This window comes from Thyridium curvatum (assembly GCF_004353045.1).
Source record: "Thyridium curvatum strain D216 chromosome Unknown NODE_8_length_716436_cov_74.480370, whole genome shotgun sequence".
Taxonomy (NCBI): domain Eukaryota; kingdom Fungi; phylum Ascomycota; class Sordariomycetes; order Thyridiales; family Thyridiaceae; genus Thyridium; species Thyridium curvatum.
This window is the reverse complement of record NW_022156763.1, coordinates 453,402-469,011: the sequence shown is the minus strand read 5'-3', so window position 1 is coordinate 469,011 and position 15,610 is coordinate 453,402. Positions and strand designations below refer to the sequence as shown.

At 52.9% G+C, this 15,610-nt stretch overlaps 6 protein-coding genes across 6 annotated transcripts; 1 reads left to right on the top strand and 5 right to left on the bottom strand.

Moving 5' to 3' along the window:
* Positions 1-354: 354 nt before the first annotated feature.
* E0L32_002098 (uncharacterized protein) lies at positions 355-824 on the bottom strand (the record flags this gene model as incomplete). Its single annotated transcript, XM_031136251.1, has 2 exons — positions 355-515; positions 749-824. 2 exons carry the CDS (start codon positions 822-824, stop codon positions 355-357), a joined length of 237 nt encoding a protein of 78 aa, XP_030989206.1.
* A 1,367-nt stretch (positions 825-2,191) lies between these two features.
* On the bottom strand, positions 2,192-3,208 carry E0L32_002097 (uncharacterized protein; the record flags this gene model as incomplete). The annotated part of the gene is made up of 3 exons (XM_031136250.1): positions 2,192-2,505; positions 2,568-2,625; positions 2,684-3,208. The coding sequence occupies 3 exons, from the start codon at positions 3,206-3,208 to the stop codon at positions 2,192-2,194; spliced, it is 897 nt and encodes a 298-aa protein (XP_030989205.1).
* A 2,632-nt stretch (positions 3,209-5,840) lies between these two features.
* On the bottom strand, positions 5,841-6,482 carry E0L32_002096 (uncharacterized protein; the record flags this gene model as incomplete). The annotated part of the gene is made up of 1 exon (XM_031136249.1): positions 5,841-6,482. The coding sequence occupies one exon, from the start codon at positions 6,480-6,482 to the stop codon at positions 5,841-5,843; it is 642 nt and encodes a 213-aa protein (XP_030989204.1).
* A 73-nt stretch (positions 6,483-6,555) lies between these two features.
* E0L32_002095 (uncharacterized protein) lies at positions 6,556-7,930 on the bottom strand (the record flags this gene model as incomplete). Its single annotated transcript, XM_031136248.1, has 4 exons — positions 6,556-6,691; positions 6,772-7,298; positions 7,364-7,682; positions 7,731-7,930. The coding sequence occupies 4 exons, from the start codon at positions 7,928-7,930 to the stop codon at positions 6,556-6,558; spliced, it is 1,182 nt and encodes a 393-aa protein (XP_030989203.1).
* A 403-nt stretch (positions 7,931-8,333) lies between these two features.
* On the top strand, positions 8,334-10,845 carry E0L32_002094 (uncharacterized protein; the record flags this gene model as incomplete). Its single annotated transcript, XM_031136247.1, has 5 exons — positions 8,334-9,344; positions 9,401-9,677; positions 9,731-9,973; positions 10,267-10,572; positions 10,631-10,845. 5 exons carry the CDS (start codon positions 8,334-8,336, stop codon positions 10,843-10,845), a joined length of 2,052 nt encoding a protein of 683 aa, XP_030989202.1.
* Positions 10,846-11,200: 355 nt separating this feature from the next.
* On the bottom strand, positions 11,201-14,068 carry E0L32_002093 (uncharacterized protein; the record flags this gene model as incomplete). Its single annotated transcript, XM_031136246.1, has 2 exons — positions 11,201-12,929; positions 13,026-14,068. 2 exons carry the CDS (start codon positions 14,066-14,068, stop codon positions 11,201-11,203), a joined length of 2,772 nt encoding a protein of 923 aa, XP_030989201.1.
* Between the last annotated feature and the right edge of the window lie 1,542 nt (positions 14,069-15,610).

Genomic DNA, 15,610 nt, shown 5'->3' with positions numbered 1-15,610 from the left:
GGGAGGTGACTGGTTGGGTAACTCTGAGGGAGATACATCTAGGCTCTTCGCGGTATCTTGCTCGAGGTTGTTGCGATCCTCCTCCACGCCACCCCGTGCCTTCGTATGCCACATCGAGAGTTTGACGACCAATCCGATCCATCGCTGGACCAAAACTAGGCCTGGTATCAGCTTCACGCTCATGGAAGTCTTCTTGCCGTCGTTTGGAGATCAGATTGATGAAATAGAGCACGGAATTAAGGTCTACCTATTACTGCTGGACCTCATAGTGCTCATCTTGCTTCAGAACAAGCTCAAATGATCTCAGGAATTACCTCCGCAACCCCCCTTGCCGTCAGATTGGTCCTGCTTGCGCTACTTCGGGTCCTGGCGTTTCTTAAACACTTTAGCCCATCCCACGTTCGCTTCCTCATATTCAGCTTGGGCGAGTTGGAAAACTTCCTTGTTGCAGCTGAGGTCGATGTTGAGGCGCGGGGACGGGTTGCACGGGTCGCGCAAAAGGACCTCCGGTTTCCCTAAGATATTGTAGCAGTAGCCCACCCTGTCCTAGTGACTCTAGTGAAAAATTTGTTAGTGCCGAGAGGTTACCGAAGAAGAAGCGGATGGGAGGGAGAATTGGGTGGGGGTGAGAGGAAGTGATAACCTTCGTATTTTCTCTGTTCACTTCCTTCCCACAGTGGAACTATTGCATGCGAGGAACACCTTGTTTGTTCAGTTCCAAACTTGCATATCGAATCCGGAGACTGACTGTCGTTCTCTGAAGACTTGTTCTCCCTCTGGGCAGAATGTTGGCCCTTTTGAGGCTGCTCGCTCTTATCAGTCATTGTATTAAGTGTGAAGTGAGATAACTGTCTAAGGGCGACCGCTTGTGCTTCACAATGCTCCGGGATAAAGCGACATGAAAGATGTAAGGTATCACAATTTTTGGTCTTGGCCGCAAGGCCGCTTTATTTATGCCAAATTGGCGGCCATGACGAGGTAGTTAGTGACAGGTGATGTGAACCCTGATACTCCATGCAAGTTCATGTCCTCAATGATAAGGTATGGCGTTTCTTTGTGTTTGTCTCAGAGACTTGACACTCCTTTGTTGAAATAGCATCATCTGATCATCTACTCATCTGAGCTACAGTTCTAGGATTTCTGTGCTCGAAGGCGGAGGAGACCAAGCAAAAATGAATCTCTGTTTCGAGCCCGTGAGACTATTCTCGGCCCCATCACTCCCTAAAACCTACTCGCCATCTAGTACTATTCAGAAGATTCTTTTCTTCAACGATGTGGTTAGACAGTGTCGGCTGCATTTAGTCACATCGATCGCTTTCAGATAACACACTCAAAGCATTGGAGTGGCATGGACAACAGGAGATGTACCCAAGGACGAACATACCCCGGTGACATCTCGCTGATTGGTGGGCAAGGTGGAACACTAGGCCGCCGATGGTGACTCGCAGCTTGGAACCGATCAGAACCCCAAGAACTTAGACAAGCATGCTCCAGTCTAAGCTGACTGGGTTGTTATTTGGAAAGAGTGCCCATGACATTGAAGCGGCTCAGAAGGCTGTACGGCTGGAGGAAGATATGGGTCCACACGTGGTCTGTAGGTTCTGGTAGGGAGGCGTATAGACACAGCAGGGAAGTAAACTCTCAAGATATCTCTACTCAAATTGATTATGCTTCTTATTCTCTTTAGGACAGCAAGTCGTCAAAGTGCTATTCATTTATTTTAAGACCGCAGTATGATTCTCAGCCTAGTCAAAGCCGAGAGCTGTTAAGCGAAACCATATTATGAAATTGGCTTTTCACAAGGCATCCCAGGCAGACCAAAGCCCATTCTTCTCTAAGGCATAAAGCTATGTCGAATTGCAGGCACTCTGAAGCAGGACGTCCTCCATCAATCAATTGAAGCCGCTGCCGGACGCGAAAGGCACTATTATCGATGCCGTGAAGCGCATGTGATTCATGAAAGGAGGGAAATAATCGACATCATACAAAGTAATGTCCACCAAAGCAAATCTATTAGATCCTAGATAATGCCTATGGCAGCCAAGATATAGAAGAATATGTTGCCAGTATATACAGAATAGAAAGGTATTAGGACCGTGTTTTAGCTCCCCATTTGATATTCCTACTCCTCCGGAAGCACTCCGTTGTAGCTTTTGCTCATATCCAGGCCTCGAGCTTCCTATATCCGTCCTTAGGCCTTGATGGCAATAAGCTTGACCGACTCACATCCCAAGATGGCAGAGCTCGCGATGATGAACTGCTTGTTGAGAGAACAGTACTGGAAGGAGGTCTGCTGGGGGGTAGTGCAGGTGAACTCGAGGGTGGTAGCCGAGATACCACAAGAGAGCGGGTTCCAGGCCGAGGTTAGGGTCGCGGGAACGGTGTCGAAATACACGCTAGACGTAGGGTTGCGGCCGGTGTTGGCAACGAGGCTGTCGGTACTGCGGATCCACTTTGTGCCATCAAGCTTGAAGACGTAGGCGGTACTGGCGCTCTGCACGGTGACTATTGAGATTTTGTAAGCATTTTGGATCGGAGAGAAGCGGCGGGGAAATAGAAAGGCTTACCAGGGTTGCCGGAGGCGAGGTACTTGCCATCTTGGCCGGCACCGACCATCTTGAGCTTCTGTTAAATGCCCTTTGTCAGCATTGCGATAAGATATGGACGTGCATGGGGTACTTACGAAGAGGGAGGGAATAGGGTAGACAGTCGCCGCGGCGGCAATGATGGAGGTCTGAGACGCGGTCTCCGTGATAGTCTGGGAGATCGTAGTCGTAACAGTCTGAACCGAACCGATGGTGGCCTGACCGGTGGCAGTCGAGGTGGAAGTCACGACGATAGTGGGAGTCTCGGCAGTGATGGTGGTCGCTGTGACGCCAATGCAAGAGCAGGCTGAGGCGTAGGCACCCAGGGTGCTACAGGCGGTGGCATATGTGGGCTGTACCAAGGCCGCGACGGTGACCTGACGCTTCTCCTGGGGAGCAGTGCGGATGACAAGATCGGTAATGTCGAGAGTGGCCTCGGTACCGCGCTTTTGGAGGATCGGCGCAGCGGTGACAGTGGCGGTAACGGTCTTGGTCTGAACGAAGAGAGTCGTAGACGCCGTGGCAGTGGTGAGCAAGGTATCTACCTGGGTGCTTAGGCTAGTCGACGTCAGGGTGACGGGGGTGATAGTTTCCCAGACAGTCGAAGTGCTAGAGGTATCCATCTTGGTCAGCAAAGGTCGTGTAAAACGACAGAGCATAGATCTTCATACTAGACAGCTGGAGTGACAGTCTTGAGCTGGAAGGACAAGCAATCCGAGACAGTAGGGCGATTAGGGAACGAACCCGCGACGATCTAGCTAGTGTCAGTACTGATACTTTCGGAGATAATCGGAAGAGAGTTGTGCTTACAGCGCGCAGGCAGTTATTTATCGTACACTTAGGGTCAACAACCGCAGCAGGACTGGCCGCAGCACGGCCGAGAACCAGGCCAAGAGCTACAGCAAGGGGGTTGGAGATCCTCATGTTGTCAGGCACAAGAATATCACCTCTCGTTATTGGGCAGTCGCTGAGAGTGGAAGTTGAGAAAGAATTGAAGATGAACTAAAGGGCGAAGCTTATAGCGATGATGAAGACTGGATATTCTCGTCTGTGTCAGAAACTCGCGGACTGCTCGTCCTTTTATATGTCTTCTGGAGACCATTCTTGGGAGACTGGCCCATGGAGTTGGGAGATGCCGTGACCGCAATTCAGAGAAGCCATACGTGGTCGCCGACTAGTGATATCATCGCCGAGGACGAAAGCTGAGCGCAAAGGCCTGTTTTGGGCAATGAAGAAGGGAACCGGGTTTCTGGGACCGGCCACGGGCTGAGCTGAATAGAGTCTACCGTGGGGCCTGGTGCCAATCAGGGTCGACTCTTTCGAGCACTATCGAAAATGAGCGTGCCACGTCCAGGTAGGCCTGAGCCCAGAGCGGCTCTGGAGGTATTTTGTCTGGTCATCACGGCGATCGTAGCCAGGGGGGGAAATCCAAATTGGGTTTTAGTGCGGTGAGGCGGCCGGCAACTGGCAGCGCTAGAGAGACAACATCCTGGACTGAGCCCGGTCCCGGATCTTGACGTGAAATTGCAGTCACGATCAGGGGTTTCGAACTTTGGCTATACAAGGCCTTCTGCACCTCTTTATCGCCAGTGCTGTTCTCCTGCCCCAGCAAAAGTCTCGTAACAGTAGCAGAAATTATCAGCATGGGATTTCTGACTGATCCATGGATGATGAGCGGTTCCAAAGCCATGTTCGGTAAGCAATGTAGTAAGATTTGCTTGTGTGACGTTCCCGGTAAACGGCATGCACTAGGGTTGGTGGCGGCGGTAATCTTTTCAATCGCTTCTTGAACGCGGTTTTCAGCTCTCCCAACCCTGTCGGTGACAGCACAGCCCTGCCCATCTTGCTTTTCTTTCTCATTGATATGCTAACCGAACGAGTCCAAACCTTGCCTTCTTGGTGGCGCAGCGGTCAAAGGTAATAAGTAGATTGAATCAGCAAGCCTAATCAGGCGCTGGCAGAGGACATCTGGATTGAGCGTTGCTCTTCAGAGGCGTGACAGACTTGAATCCGAACTATTGATTTTCTGGATCTAAAAAAAATTGAATGATCTTCAGATTGGTAAATTGTGCGTCTCGATGATTTCACGAAAGGCGATCTTCGGTGAGAGTTTGGTACATCTAAATCACGAAAGAAGGTTCATTAGAACGAAGGGTGAGTCGCAAAGCACTGAATAACCCGATCCCAAGGTCGGAGGTCCAACAGCCAACGCTTTCTGAATGAAGTCTAGTTTTCCAAAAGTCCCCACGTACATGAAGGCCTTACGAATATTTTGCGGAATTTCTATTGCTAAACTCAACCTGGGCCACTCCTGCATCTGGAGTGTTGAGATACTGCAAAATCGGACTACTTTTGTTGGAAGTAATTGTGCTTGCTTGGTGTGTCCTCAGTTCAGTTGGTGGGCACAGACACGCATTGTCCTTTTCCACACCGCCACACCGCCACACCGCATTTGGCACGGTAAAATTCCACGTACGTCAGGAGCAATACAAAAAATGACTAATTCAAATCACCACTACCAACATTATGAGGCTGGAGATGAGGGTCTTCCTAGGTTTCTTAAAATACCTCTAGAGATGTTGAATCAAAATGAATTCCAATCCAGAGACGCTTTCTGAATCTGAATCGTGAAGTGTCCATGAGGGCCTGTCTGAGCCTCCTTTCCCCGATCCGACCACCGCGCCTTTACCGTGATCCAGCCAGCCTTCTATCAAGACCCTGTTGAGCAATCTGGATACCCAGGCATGTATTAACGGCGTTGCTTTTTGTCAAGAGGAGGTCTTCTAACAAGGACAGAGGGATGGGCTAGGAGGGTGAAGGTCAAGGACTTGACGGCGATATGGCCTTGGGTCTTGCTTGACAGCTATGTTGAGCCCCAAATCAACTCTCCCCGGCCCTAAAAGACCGCTGCTTCTCACTGGTTACATAAGAGTAGTTTTATCATAGGTGTCGATTGTGTTGTGTTGATATTTTATATGCTGTGTTATCGTAACAGACATTTCAGCTTCAGTTATCAGTGGCTTTTGGTAACAACAGGTTCAAGGGTGGCATGACGAAAAGGCAGAGATGTTAGCTTTGTGCAATTGAGCTTAGCGCAACACATATGCAGTGAAGAAAGCTACCAGCTTGATAATTTCATCTGAGATCTCAATAAGACAACGTGGTGATCCTTTTGAAGAGGGATTATCATCTCCCGACGTCCAAGTAGGATGCTGTGTTGGTTTCAAAAAACTATCTGTTCTTTGCCATTAATAGCTATAGATCCCTTCTCTTTCTAAATTGCTCGAGAATCAAGTGTTCTGTGAGACTTTGAGTCCCAATGGCAGGCATTCTCATGACTTGGATTGTCTCCGATACGGGAATCTCCTCCAGAAGACATCCAGAACGGCCCGAAGTTGTGAACATGATCTTCATCGTTGAGTTCCTGAGTACTTCGACGAAAGCCCGCAGATATTTGTCCGCTCTCTGACTGTCCAGCCAATGAATCCCATCAATCACACAAAATGCTGTCCCCGGAACCAAGCTCAGCAAGTCTGCCAATACTTCCATGGAGACATCCCAGGACTGGAATGTTCCATTGAGCTGTTCGAATCGCGGTCTACTCAGATCGAAATTGGTATCAAACTTGGGGAGGAGTACCTCGACTGTTTGTCGTATCAGGGCAGATGCTAAAGCCACAGCGGCTTGCTCCTCTGGGAAACTCGCTGGGTAGTACTGGAGTTGCACGCTTCTGAGGAGTTCGCAGAAATACGATATGACCGGGACCTCGGCGAGCGAAGCTGAAGCAACTAACCTTGCTGCTACCATTGATATAGACCTCTCAGAGTCCGTGACATCGGTTCCGGGCCCCTCTATCCAGAGAAATTGCGCCTTTGAATCGCCTCGCGACCACTCCATTATGGCTGAGACATGCTCAGTGGCAAGATACAGCTGGCTATTTATATCGAATGAAAGACGCAGCCTCTCACGGTCAAAGAGACTCTCCAAGTATGCCGAGTTCAATGCAAGGCCGTCCACCGTCATCGAGGTGCACAATGAACGATTCGTGGGGCCGACGAGCCTCGTTGGATAGAAATTTTCCGGGCAGCGGTGCTTCGAATGCGAATCTGCCAGAAATTAGCATACTTTGTGATAGGTCTGTGGCAGTTCAGCTTCACCATTCATGGATATTCTGTCATGAACAGACCCTGTTCCCACATGCTGGAGCATGAACTGAGTATAGTCAAGCAATCTTTCGAAACGTTTCCCTTGTTCCCTCAAGTCCTTTCTAGCCTCCCTGAGCTCGTGTTCTAGCTTCCTGTCATAATATTCTTTTTCTCGTAGATGTCGAGCCTCACCCTCAAACCCCATTCTCAGATCCCTTCCCATTTCCTCGACTGACAGCCTGGTCGCTCTGAGTTCAGCTCGGGAGCTTTGAGCTGCAGAGTTTCGTAGTGCAGCAGACTTTGATTTGATCAAAACGATGTCTTCTTCAAATCGCTTTGCCACATTTTCATTGAATGAATTAAGTATCCTTACTATGCGTTTCTTCATGAGCCAATCCAGGACAGTAGAGAAGAATAAGAAGATGTGGCTGTATAAGTCGGCTACTTGCGCCTGAATGCTGTCGATCGGAAACAGCTGGAGCTCAGTGCTAGCCTCCTCAATATTCTCACTAATCAAGCAAAGAGAATCGACCAGGCTATCAGCTATCCTTTCATGATTGACACTCGCCTAGCAGTTGCAAAGGATTGGTTGGTCAGCTGAGTCACAGCTTTCAGTAGAGCAGCCTAGCTTACCTGCACCAGGGATGTGAGAGCACCAGTGAACAATGAAACGTACTCATTTCCTTCTGGGAGGAGTTTCAACAACGAGCGGTGGCCGTTCAGCGTGTTGCAGAATCTGTGGAATTTGGTAGCTAGGCTCCCGCCAATGCCGCGTGTGCGTTTGCCTTGCCAGCTTGAGAGCATGTCTTTTATCATTTGCGAGACGCTCTCGATGGACGGCTCGTACTTTCCCAGATCTGCCTTCTCTTCTTTTGTTGATTGATGATAGTGCTCGAGCCACTTGTTTCGTAACTTTGTGGCCTCCACAGAGAGGATAGTAATAGTGGGTTCACTTCACAGATCAGCTTGAAGCACAATTTTTGCAGGCCGTTGGGATTACCTGGCTATGGCTGCTTGTTGTGGCTCAAAGAACCTCCTCCACGGCTGTGCAATATCCTCTCTGGCAGTACCATCAACACGGCTGTTCAAGACTTCACCAAGGACAATGCCATGACTATCAAGGGACGACCTTGCTGGGGCCTCCATACTGTAAGCCCGTACCAAACTCTTGGTTTCTCGTGTTTTTGTTTGGTCCGTCATCATGAAGTTGTTTACTGCCGTTTCTGTTGCGTTGTATTTGGATGAGAGACATGACTCTCGATGTGCCAGAAAAGAATGGCCTACTTCATATCTGTGTTTGACAAGGAGGGGGTGGTTGAGGTGGCAATGCTCCCGTTCCGACCAGGCGTTACACCTGGGATATTCATTGGCTAAAGTTAATGAATACTCGCTTAACAAGTCGAAATCATTGGCTAGTACACCAGTTGGATGTGAACTTCAATTTCAAATGTGCATTTCTTGTTCGACAGGGCCACAAACACTTAAGTAGTTGTGCCTGAGGCACAAGGTCTGTCCAAGCCGCACCTCCCAACACTGGCTTCTCTCGCTTGTCTTCATGAGTTTATTCATATGGATACCCTTTCCAGAGTGGCGAAGATTCAATATGACGCCAAAGACCAACCTTGAGAAACAAGCTGCAATGATGAAACCCGAGGGAGCCACTCCGCTGCCGAAAGCTATCCACAGTTTGAGCCCAGAAAGCTGCGGCGATGTACCTTCAAAGAAGCCCCCTCGAGTCAGGTACCGAACTGACCTGCGCCACCGAGACTCCAAGAAACTGCTTACTCGGATGTTCTCGGACTCTCCTGGGAGTCTACAAGGTGAAGACCAAGGTGATGAGCCAACATTCGACCTAGTGACGACCTACTATACAGCGGTCCAGGCCCCTCAACCTGATCTGGGACTTCAAGCTAATGTTCTTCTGGAATCTCCAACCTACCAATTGAACATCTATTCCCCAGCAATCATCCACGCCCTGCGAAGTATCGTCGAATACTATCCTGCTCAGGATCTAACAGCCGAGGTACTCGAGATACAATGGCCTTATTCGATTTTGGCCCATCATTACGACGAGTTATCTGCGTATCGCGACGGCCATAAAGACAAAAGCCCAGAGACCGTATGTAGGCGAAAGCGAAATACTGTGGAAGACCTCGCACTGCTGCTCGAGTTTTTGGACGAGAATATCATGAAGGAGGTGAGGGCCGAACAGGAACGAAATCGGAGAGGTGCTTACACTTGGGAGCATGCATGGGTTATGCATAGGCCAGGAGCCACAATGTTGGTCAAATCGAGGGAGGAGACTGACTTCGCCATCAGAGTGGTGAGGTCCATAGAGCGGGGGCCACATGCTTGGACTCTACGATCGTGGTCACTGGACTATGATGGCATACACCTCGGCCGTACCGAGACTGTGAGCACTGTGCCAAGGTTTGGTGGCGAGGGGGGTATGGGGAAAATCTTCTTCATTGATGAGAATGCTGAGGAAGACGAGATCAAGAGCCTTGATGAGGAACTACAACATCACCTGGAAGAGGGTAAAAAGTTCTGGAATCTTATGCACAAGCAGTGCCAGTACTATAAAGGAGAGAGCGCACAATTTCCCTTTAACGAAGTAAGGCCTTCACCGCTCTTGTCATTGCTTACGCAGAGATTAGCTGATGATTGCAGATGGATGGACTCGTAATGTCTGATTTGAAAACCTACTACGAGCAAGAGCCCGACAAAGCACCTGACCTCCTCGGTCACGATGACCTGCGTAACTGGACGTCAAACTGTGATTGTCTGGCTTGCAGAAACCAACATAGCGATCTCCGGGTAAAGGATGGTGTTATGTTCGATGAGTACCAAAAGTTGACGATCGAGGTGAATTCCAGGTTGACTCCGCACCAATACCTGGTGTGTCCACGAGTCATTAAGGCTTACGTCTTCCGTACCCGGAGATGGGGTATGATTGCAGCCGTACAATAGTTTATCGAAGAGTCTGCTTACTGTCTTTAGAACCGCTCCATATACGCCACTTTCGGAAGCCTCAATGGAATCAGGACCTGATGAACAGCCTAGTGATGGATGAGGGCAAGAAGACGACTCTCAAGGCACTCTCAAAAAGCTATGCTCGCTTGAACAAGCGAGACGAACGACTCGAGCAAGATCTCTGGTCAGCTGATTTCGTCAAAGGGAAAGGAGCTGGTCTCGTGTTCCTGCTTCACGGACGACCCGGCGTCGGGAAAACTTGCACGGCAGGTGTGTATTCTTCGCAAATATCACGTTGAGGGAAGACACGCTGACGGGAAAAACAAAGAATGCATTGCACAGTTCACCAAGAGCCCGCTTATGGTCATCACCCCGAGTGATATCGGCACGGAGCTTGGATTCGTCGAGTGGATTTTGGCTCGGCATTTTCGTACCGCCAAGAGCTGGGGCGCAGTTTTGCTTATTGACGAGGCCGACGTGTTCATGGAGCAACGTACCACGACAGATTTGGCGAGAAATGGCCTGGTAGCTGGCAAGTCTTAACTCATCCGACGCCCATATAGCAGTGCGGCTGATAGTGTTCTGCATGTGGATAGGATTTCTCCGAGCGTTGGAAAGCTATGATGGCATTTTGTTCCTCACGACCAACCGGGTTGGTTCATTCGATGACGCGTTCATCTCGCGTGTCCACATCCAGATCTATTATCCGGATTTCGATGATGACCAGAGAAAACAAGTCTGGAAAACGTTCATGGACAAGTTGTCCAAGGAGCGCGGAAGCACGATGAGGCTGAACATTGACGCGAAAGAGTACATTGCTAGTAAGCCAGTGGCCGAGCTAAAGTGGAACGGGCGAGAGATCCGAAACGGTATGTCATATATTGTTTGCGCTCATGTCGGAATCGCTGACCATTGTTACCTTTGCAGCCTTCCAGACTGCCGTCGCCCTAGCCGAGTACGACAACGAGAAGGACGAGGAGGGTCGGGTCTTAATTACGGATAGCCACTTTAAAGCCGTGACAGAGCTCTCCCGCGACTTCAAAAACTACCTGCACGAGCTGAAGAAGGGTGATGAAAGCAAGCGGGCGGAACGGAGGATGGAGAGGCTGGATACATACGGGACTCTTGTCAAAGGCAAGTGAGTGTGGTTTGGACCGCATGTTGGTCAGCATATGCCTAATCTTCAACAGGATAGATTCCTTTGAGTTTCTTCTCTCCTTGAATATCATTCTTTTCTTGGCTTCATTTTCCTCGAGTCATTCCATAAGTAATAAACTTTCATTTTCTTTCTTCTCTTTCTTCTTTTTGTAATGACTTCCTAGGACCCAAGTTTGAAGGTTCATCATGATAAGCTTGAAAAAGACTGCGACTGTAACGACGAATCGCAACTCTTCCACTGCAATACACACTCGATCATCTCAAATGCGAAGAGGTATCAGTATTCAATACGCTGATTAATGCAAAGGCTGTCACTAAAAAAAGACATCCCATCTCTGTCTATCGATGAAAAAGGCCACTGGGAGGAACAATCCTCACATCGCCCTCTAACCCAAAACCGAATCTCGTGTACGAGAGGTCACCGCCGTCGACCGCATCAGGCCCCTTGTTCCCATCAGGCACAACGCTGCTCCGTCCGCTCCTCTCCCCGCCCTTCCAGTACACCTCCTCCGCCCGATCTCCGCCGCGGTCGAGGTTCTCATCCAGCCCGTCCAGGTAGCCGTAACCGATCCTCGCGGCGCGGTCCCCGCGCGAGACCTCGACCTCCTCCCTCCGCCCGTCCGGCCAGGCCAGCTTGTCGAGCGCGGGGCCCCTCGTAGCGGCGACGATGCTGCTGAACTTGGTGTCCCGCACGACGCCCCCGTTCTCCCGCAGCGCGTACCAGCCGGCAAGGACGCACCCGAGGGCCACCGAGACGGCGATGCCGTACACGATCCACAGGTCCCGGCGGTGGTAGCTGTACACGTTGACCGTCCTGCTCCGCTCGCACTCGTAGCCGAGCTCGGGCTGGTCCCCCCGGAGCGTGCCGCTCTGCGTCTTGGGGTCGGCGGCCCAGACCACGGCGGCGAACTGGGGGTTGCCAAACATGGACAAAATCAGGTCCTCGTAGAGGCCCTGGACGAGATCCATGACGTTGGGGTAGGGGAAGTAGCTGTTGCGCTTGTCGAGCAGCTTGGTCTGGATGGCGTGGGTGTTCTGGATGATCTTGTTGAGGTCGCCATCGATCTCGACGGTGCCGTTGATCAGGTCGCGCAGCAGGTAGCCCATCGAGTGGTAGGCGGCGACGCGCCGGTAGCGGAGCACGTCGGGCAGCGGCAGGACGTAGTTGCTCTCGGGCACGGCGGTGGTGTTATCGCCGGTGCCGTCGCGGGCGTCCTTGCCGGGCACGTAGGTGGTGTTGATGACGGGCGCCAGGAAGGCGCGGTTCGTGATGAGGGCGGTCTGGATGCCGTCGGTGTAGTTGAAGCGCGCCGTGTAGGCCGTCTCGTAGTGCTCGCAGGCGAACATCTTGGGGACGAAGGCCTCGCCCCACCCGGGCTGGGTCTTGTCCTGCGGCGTGTCGGGCGAGTCGGTGCCGTGGGCGTAGGTGGCGTGCGCGACCCAGATGACGGGCTCGGTGCGCAGGGCGCCGAAGCTGCGCGGCCAGGGCGGGTCGGTGGTGGGCACGCCGCCGGTTCCCGTGTCCTTCATCTGCATGGGCGAGTAGTCGCCGCCGGAGGCGTGGACGTAGTAGGCGTATTTTCCCTTGGGCAGCAGGATGTCCATGTCGATGGGCGACGCGATGCTCCCGGACTCCTGCTGCAGCTTGGCAGGCTTGGCGCCGACGCCCGACGCCAGCTCGGTGCACTTGTAACCCGGGGCCGTGAAGCTGACGTCAAAGGTGCAGTTCCATCCGGAGCCGCAGGTGTCGAGGGAGGCGTTCTTGCGGGTGACGACCTGCTCGAGGTAGGCGCCGATGGTGGCCTGCTGGGTCCAGGCGGGCGAGGGCCCCGTGTAGTAGTCGAACCACCCTTTGGGCGGGGGGTCGGCATCGGCGGGCCGGGTGGTGTTCCAGATGGAGACGGAGATCTCGTAGAGGCGGTCGATGCGGAAACCGTTGCGCCAGTCGGTGGTGGCCTCAAAGTCAAAGTTGAGGGTGCGCACGCCGGGGCACTTGCCAACCTCGTTGATGGTGCGGGACTCGACGAGGAGGGTGTTGGCCGTCAAGATGACGACGAGGGGGGCGAGCCTTTTTTTGTTTGGTATCAGTCCTGGCCAAGCAGTTGCTATTTGAGACTAGGTACATATATATATATGAATATGACTGAAAGGAACATGAACTCACCAGACGAAAAAGGCAAGCGCGGCAGCCGTCTTGGCTTCGCCGAGAAACTCCCAGTTGAACATGCTCAGGATGTCCTCGGTGGCGGAGAAGAGCGCATCGACGGCGGCGACACTCATGAGGCGCGTGCGCACTGTGGTCCAGACGCGCTGCTTGAGGGCCGAGATGGCGGCGGCGGCGAGGCCGGCCTTGGAGGCGTAGGCCAGGACGGTGCCGTAGCGCAGCATGGTGATCTGGTTGTCGGTGCCCGAGGGCCGGCCGTCGAGGACGGTGTAGAAGATGTGGTGGCCGATGGCGCAGAGCAGGCCGAAGAGGAAGAAGAGGTACATGTTCCACGAGTCGTGCCAGCGCCAGCGCCAACCCGGGGCGCAACAGGAGAGGCAGCCATGGAATGCGCGACGAGGACGCTTTGGTCCTCGCTGCTGATGCTGTGCCTGTTGGTACTGCTGCTGTTGCTGCTCAAAGGTGTGGTTGTTTTCGTTGTAGTAGTAGGGCGAGGGCGCCGAGCCGGGCGTGTACATGAAACCCGGCGAGTCCTGGGCGTACTCTAGCAGGCCGGCGTGGGAGTCCTGGCGACGGAAATGCGCGACCCGGCCCGACGGGTCCTGGTCATACGCCGCTGATGCGTCAATGTACTGGTAACCGGCGTGGTGATGCGGATTGGTCATGGGCTCGACGTAGTGCTGCTGCTGCTGCTGCTGCTGCTGTGCTGCACCAGGGCCGACAGGGTAAGAGGCCAGATGCACGCCGTCGGTGTCCTCCGCGGCCGACTTGGCAGCAGGAGTAGGGTAGGCGACGTCGTAAGCGTATTGCGAGTACGAGTACTGATTCTTGGAATCGACCATACCGGCAGGGTCTGGGGCCGGCTCGTAGTACCAGCTCTGGGATTTGGACATGCCTGAGACGCTGGAGGGATTGCGTGACGGTTCCGTGCAAGAGTCGGGCGATGGGCCGCGAGGACTCGCGTCGACTCCAGGATCCTGGCTTTGCCGATGGAGGCCATCGTGGCCCTGGTTGTGCTGCAGATAAGAAGCAGCTGGAGCCATGATGGACAAGTCGAAACGTCGCCCGGTCTCTCTTTTCAGAACTGGCCTGCACCTCCCCTACTTGAGCCGGCTCTGGTCTGTTGGACTGAGACCTCGAGACGAGCCCGAACTGTCTGTCGTTGGAGCCAGATGGAGATGCGGCCACGAACAGTGCGGGTTGGCGGCGCGTGCGCTCGCTCGGCAGCCGAAATGCAAACAGCACTCAATCCTCCAGCTCTACTTTTTTCCCTGTTTTCCCCTGTCGCCTTTGGAGATTGATGTCACCTCGTTGATGTGGGGTGGTTACACTGAGGGGGCATATTGTTGTTGTTCGTTGTTCTTGTTGCCGCACAGTCGACGCCGTCCGTCCAGGACTGGAGGTGGTGAATATCTGGAGCGAAGGGAAATCGTCGTGACGGGGAGGGGGGAGAAGACCAGAAGAAAGAAAAGAAGAAACCAAGCTGGACAATCCTTGTCAGATCCAATTCCTCCATCATGACAAAATGGCATGCATGCACATCAATTTGAAATACCCTGCAATCGGCCCCCTGCAATCCGACCACACCACGCTACACCCCGCTTACCGTAACCGTTCTTCTTGCTTCTTGGCTTCCCTTCCACCTCGTCGCTATTCTTTATCACTGGGCTGGGCTGGCTGGCAAGCTGGCCTGTGGATGCTGGAGGGCGCCCCGAAAACGGGTCTCTGGATGCAGATCCGTCTGACAGGCTCGCCGCGGCGGACCCCTTGATTTGCCGTTTGCTCTCTGCCAAGACCGATAATGCATACACACATGCATACACACATGCATGCGCAAGCACAAGCACAAGCAACAGCAGACGGGACGGCGGCGTTTGGCGGACGGCAGTGTTGGCTCATGGCGATATGGCCGTGCCGAAAGCAGCTGCTCCGTAGTCAATAAATCTGACAGATCAACTGCCAGACAGAGGCTGCCCAAGACCGAGAGAGGAGAGCTCGATGGCGCGGAAACGAGAACGCTCTGGAGATGAGGTCCACGGGTACGTTTGGCGTTTGCGCTGGCGACAAGCAACCCGTATAGGTAGTTAGTTAATGATCCATGGATCCATGGTTGAGATGATGATGGGCGCCCCCCTGCCGGTTCGCCCCAGCTGTCACTGTCAGACCGCTACCTAGCCGTTTAGGTTGGATTCTCTGGGTTGGATTCTCAGGGCTGGATCCATGGATCAATAACAGGTAGCTACATGATGTTCTTTCTATTCCTGGGACAGCCAGCCCCGGAAGGTCCTGAACTTCCCCGTCAGCTCGGACTGCACGGAGCTGGAGGAGCACCTGGGCAGCCCTAGAGGGGGCCAGTCCAGGCCCTAAAAACGGAGAGGCCATCCGCTGTTGCACCGCCCCCAACCCACTACCTCTAGGTACCTGCCCCGAGCCTCTAGCCCGACCCTCAGCGGCCGCTATCCCCGCAAAGCTGACGCGCGACAGTCACCCTCTCTCTGTCTGGTTTGACACTTCATCCATGACATAGGTACATGACATGACATGACATTCGATGTTCATTGACGACGACCTTTCCACCCCGCTCG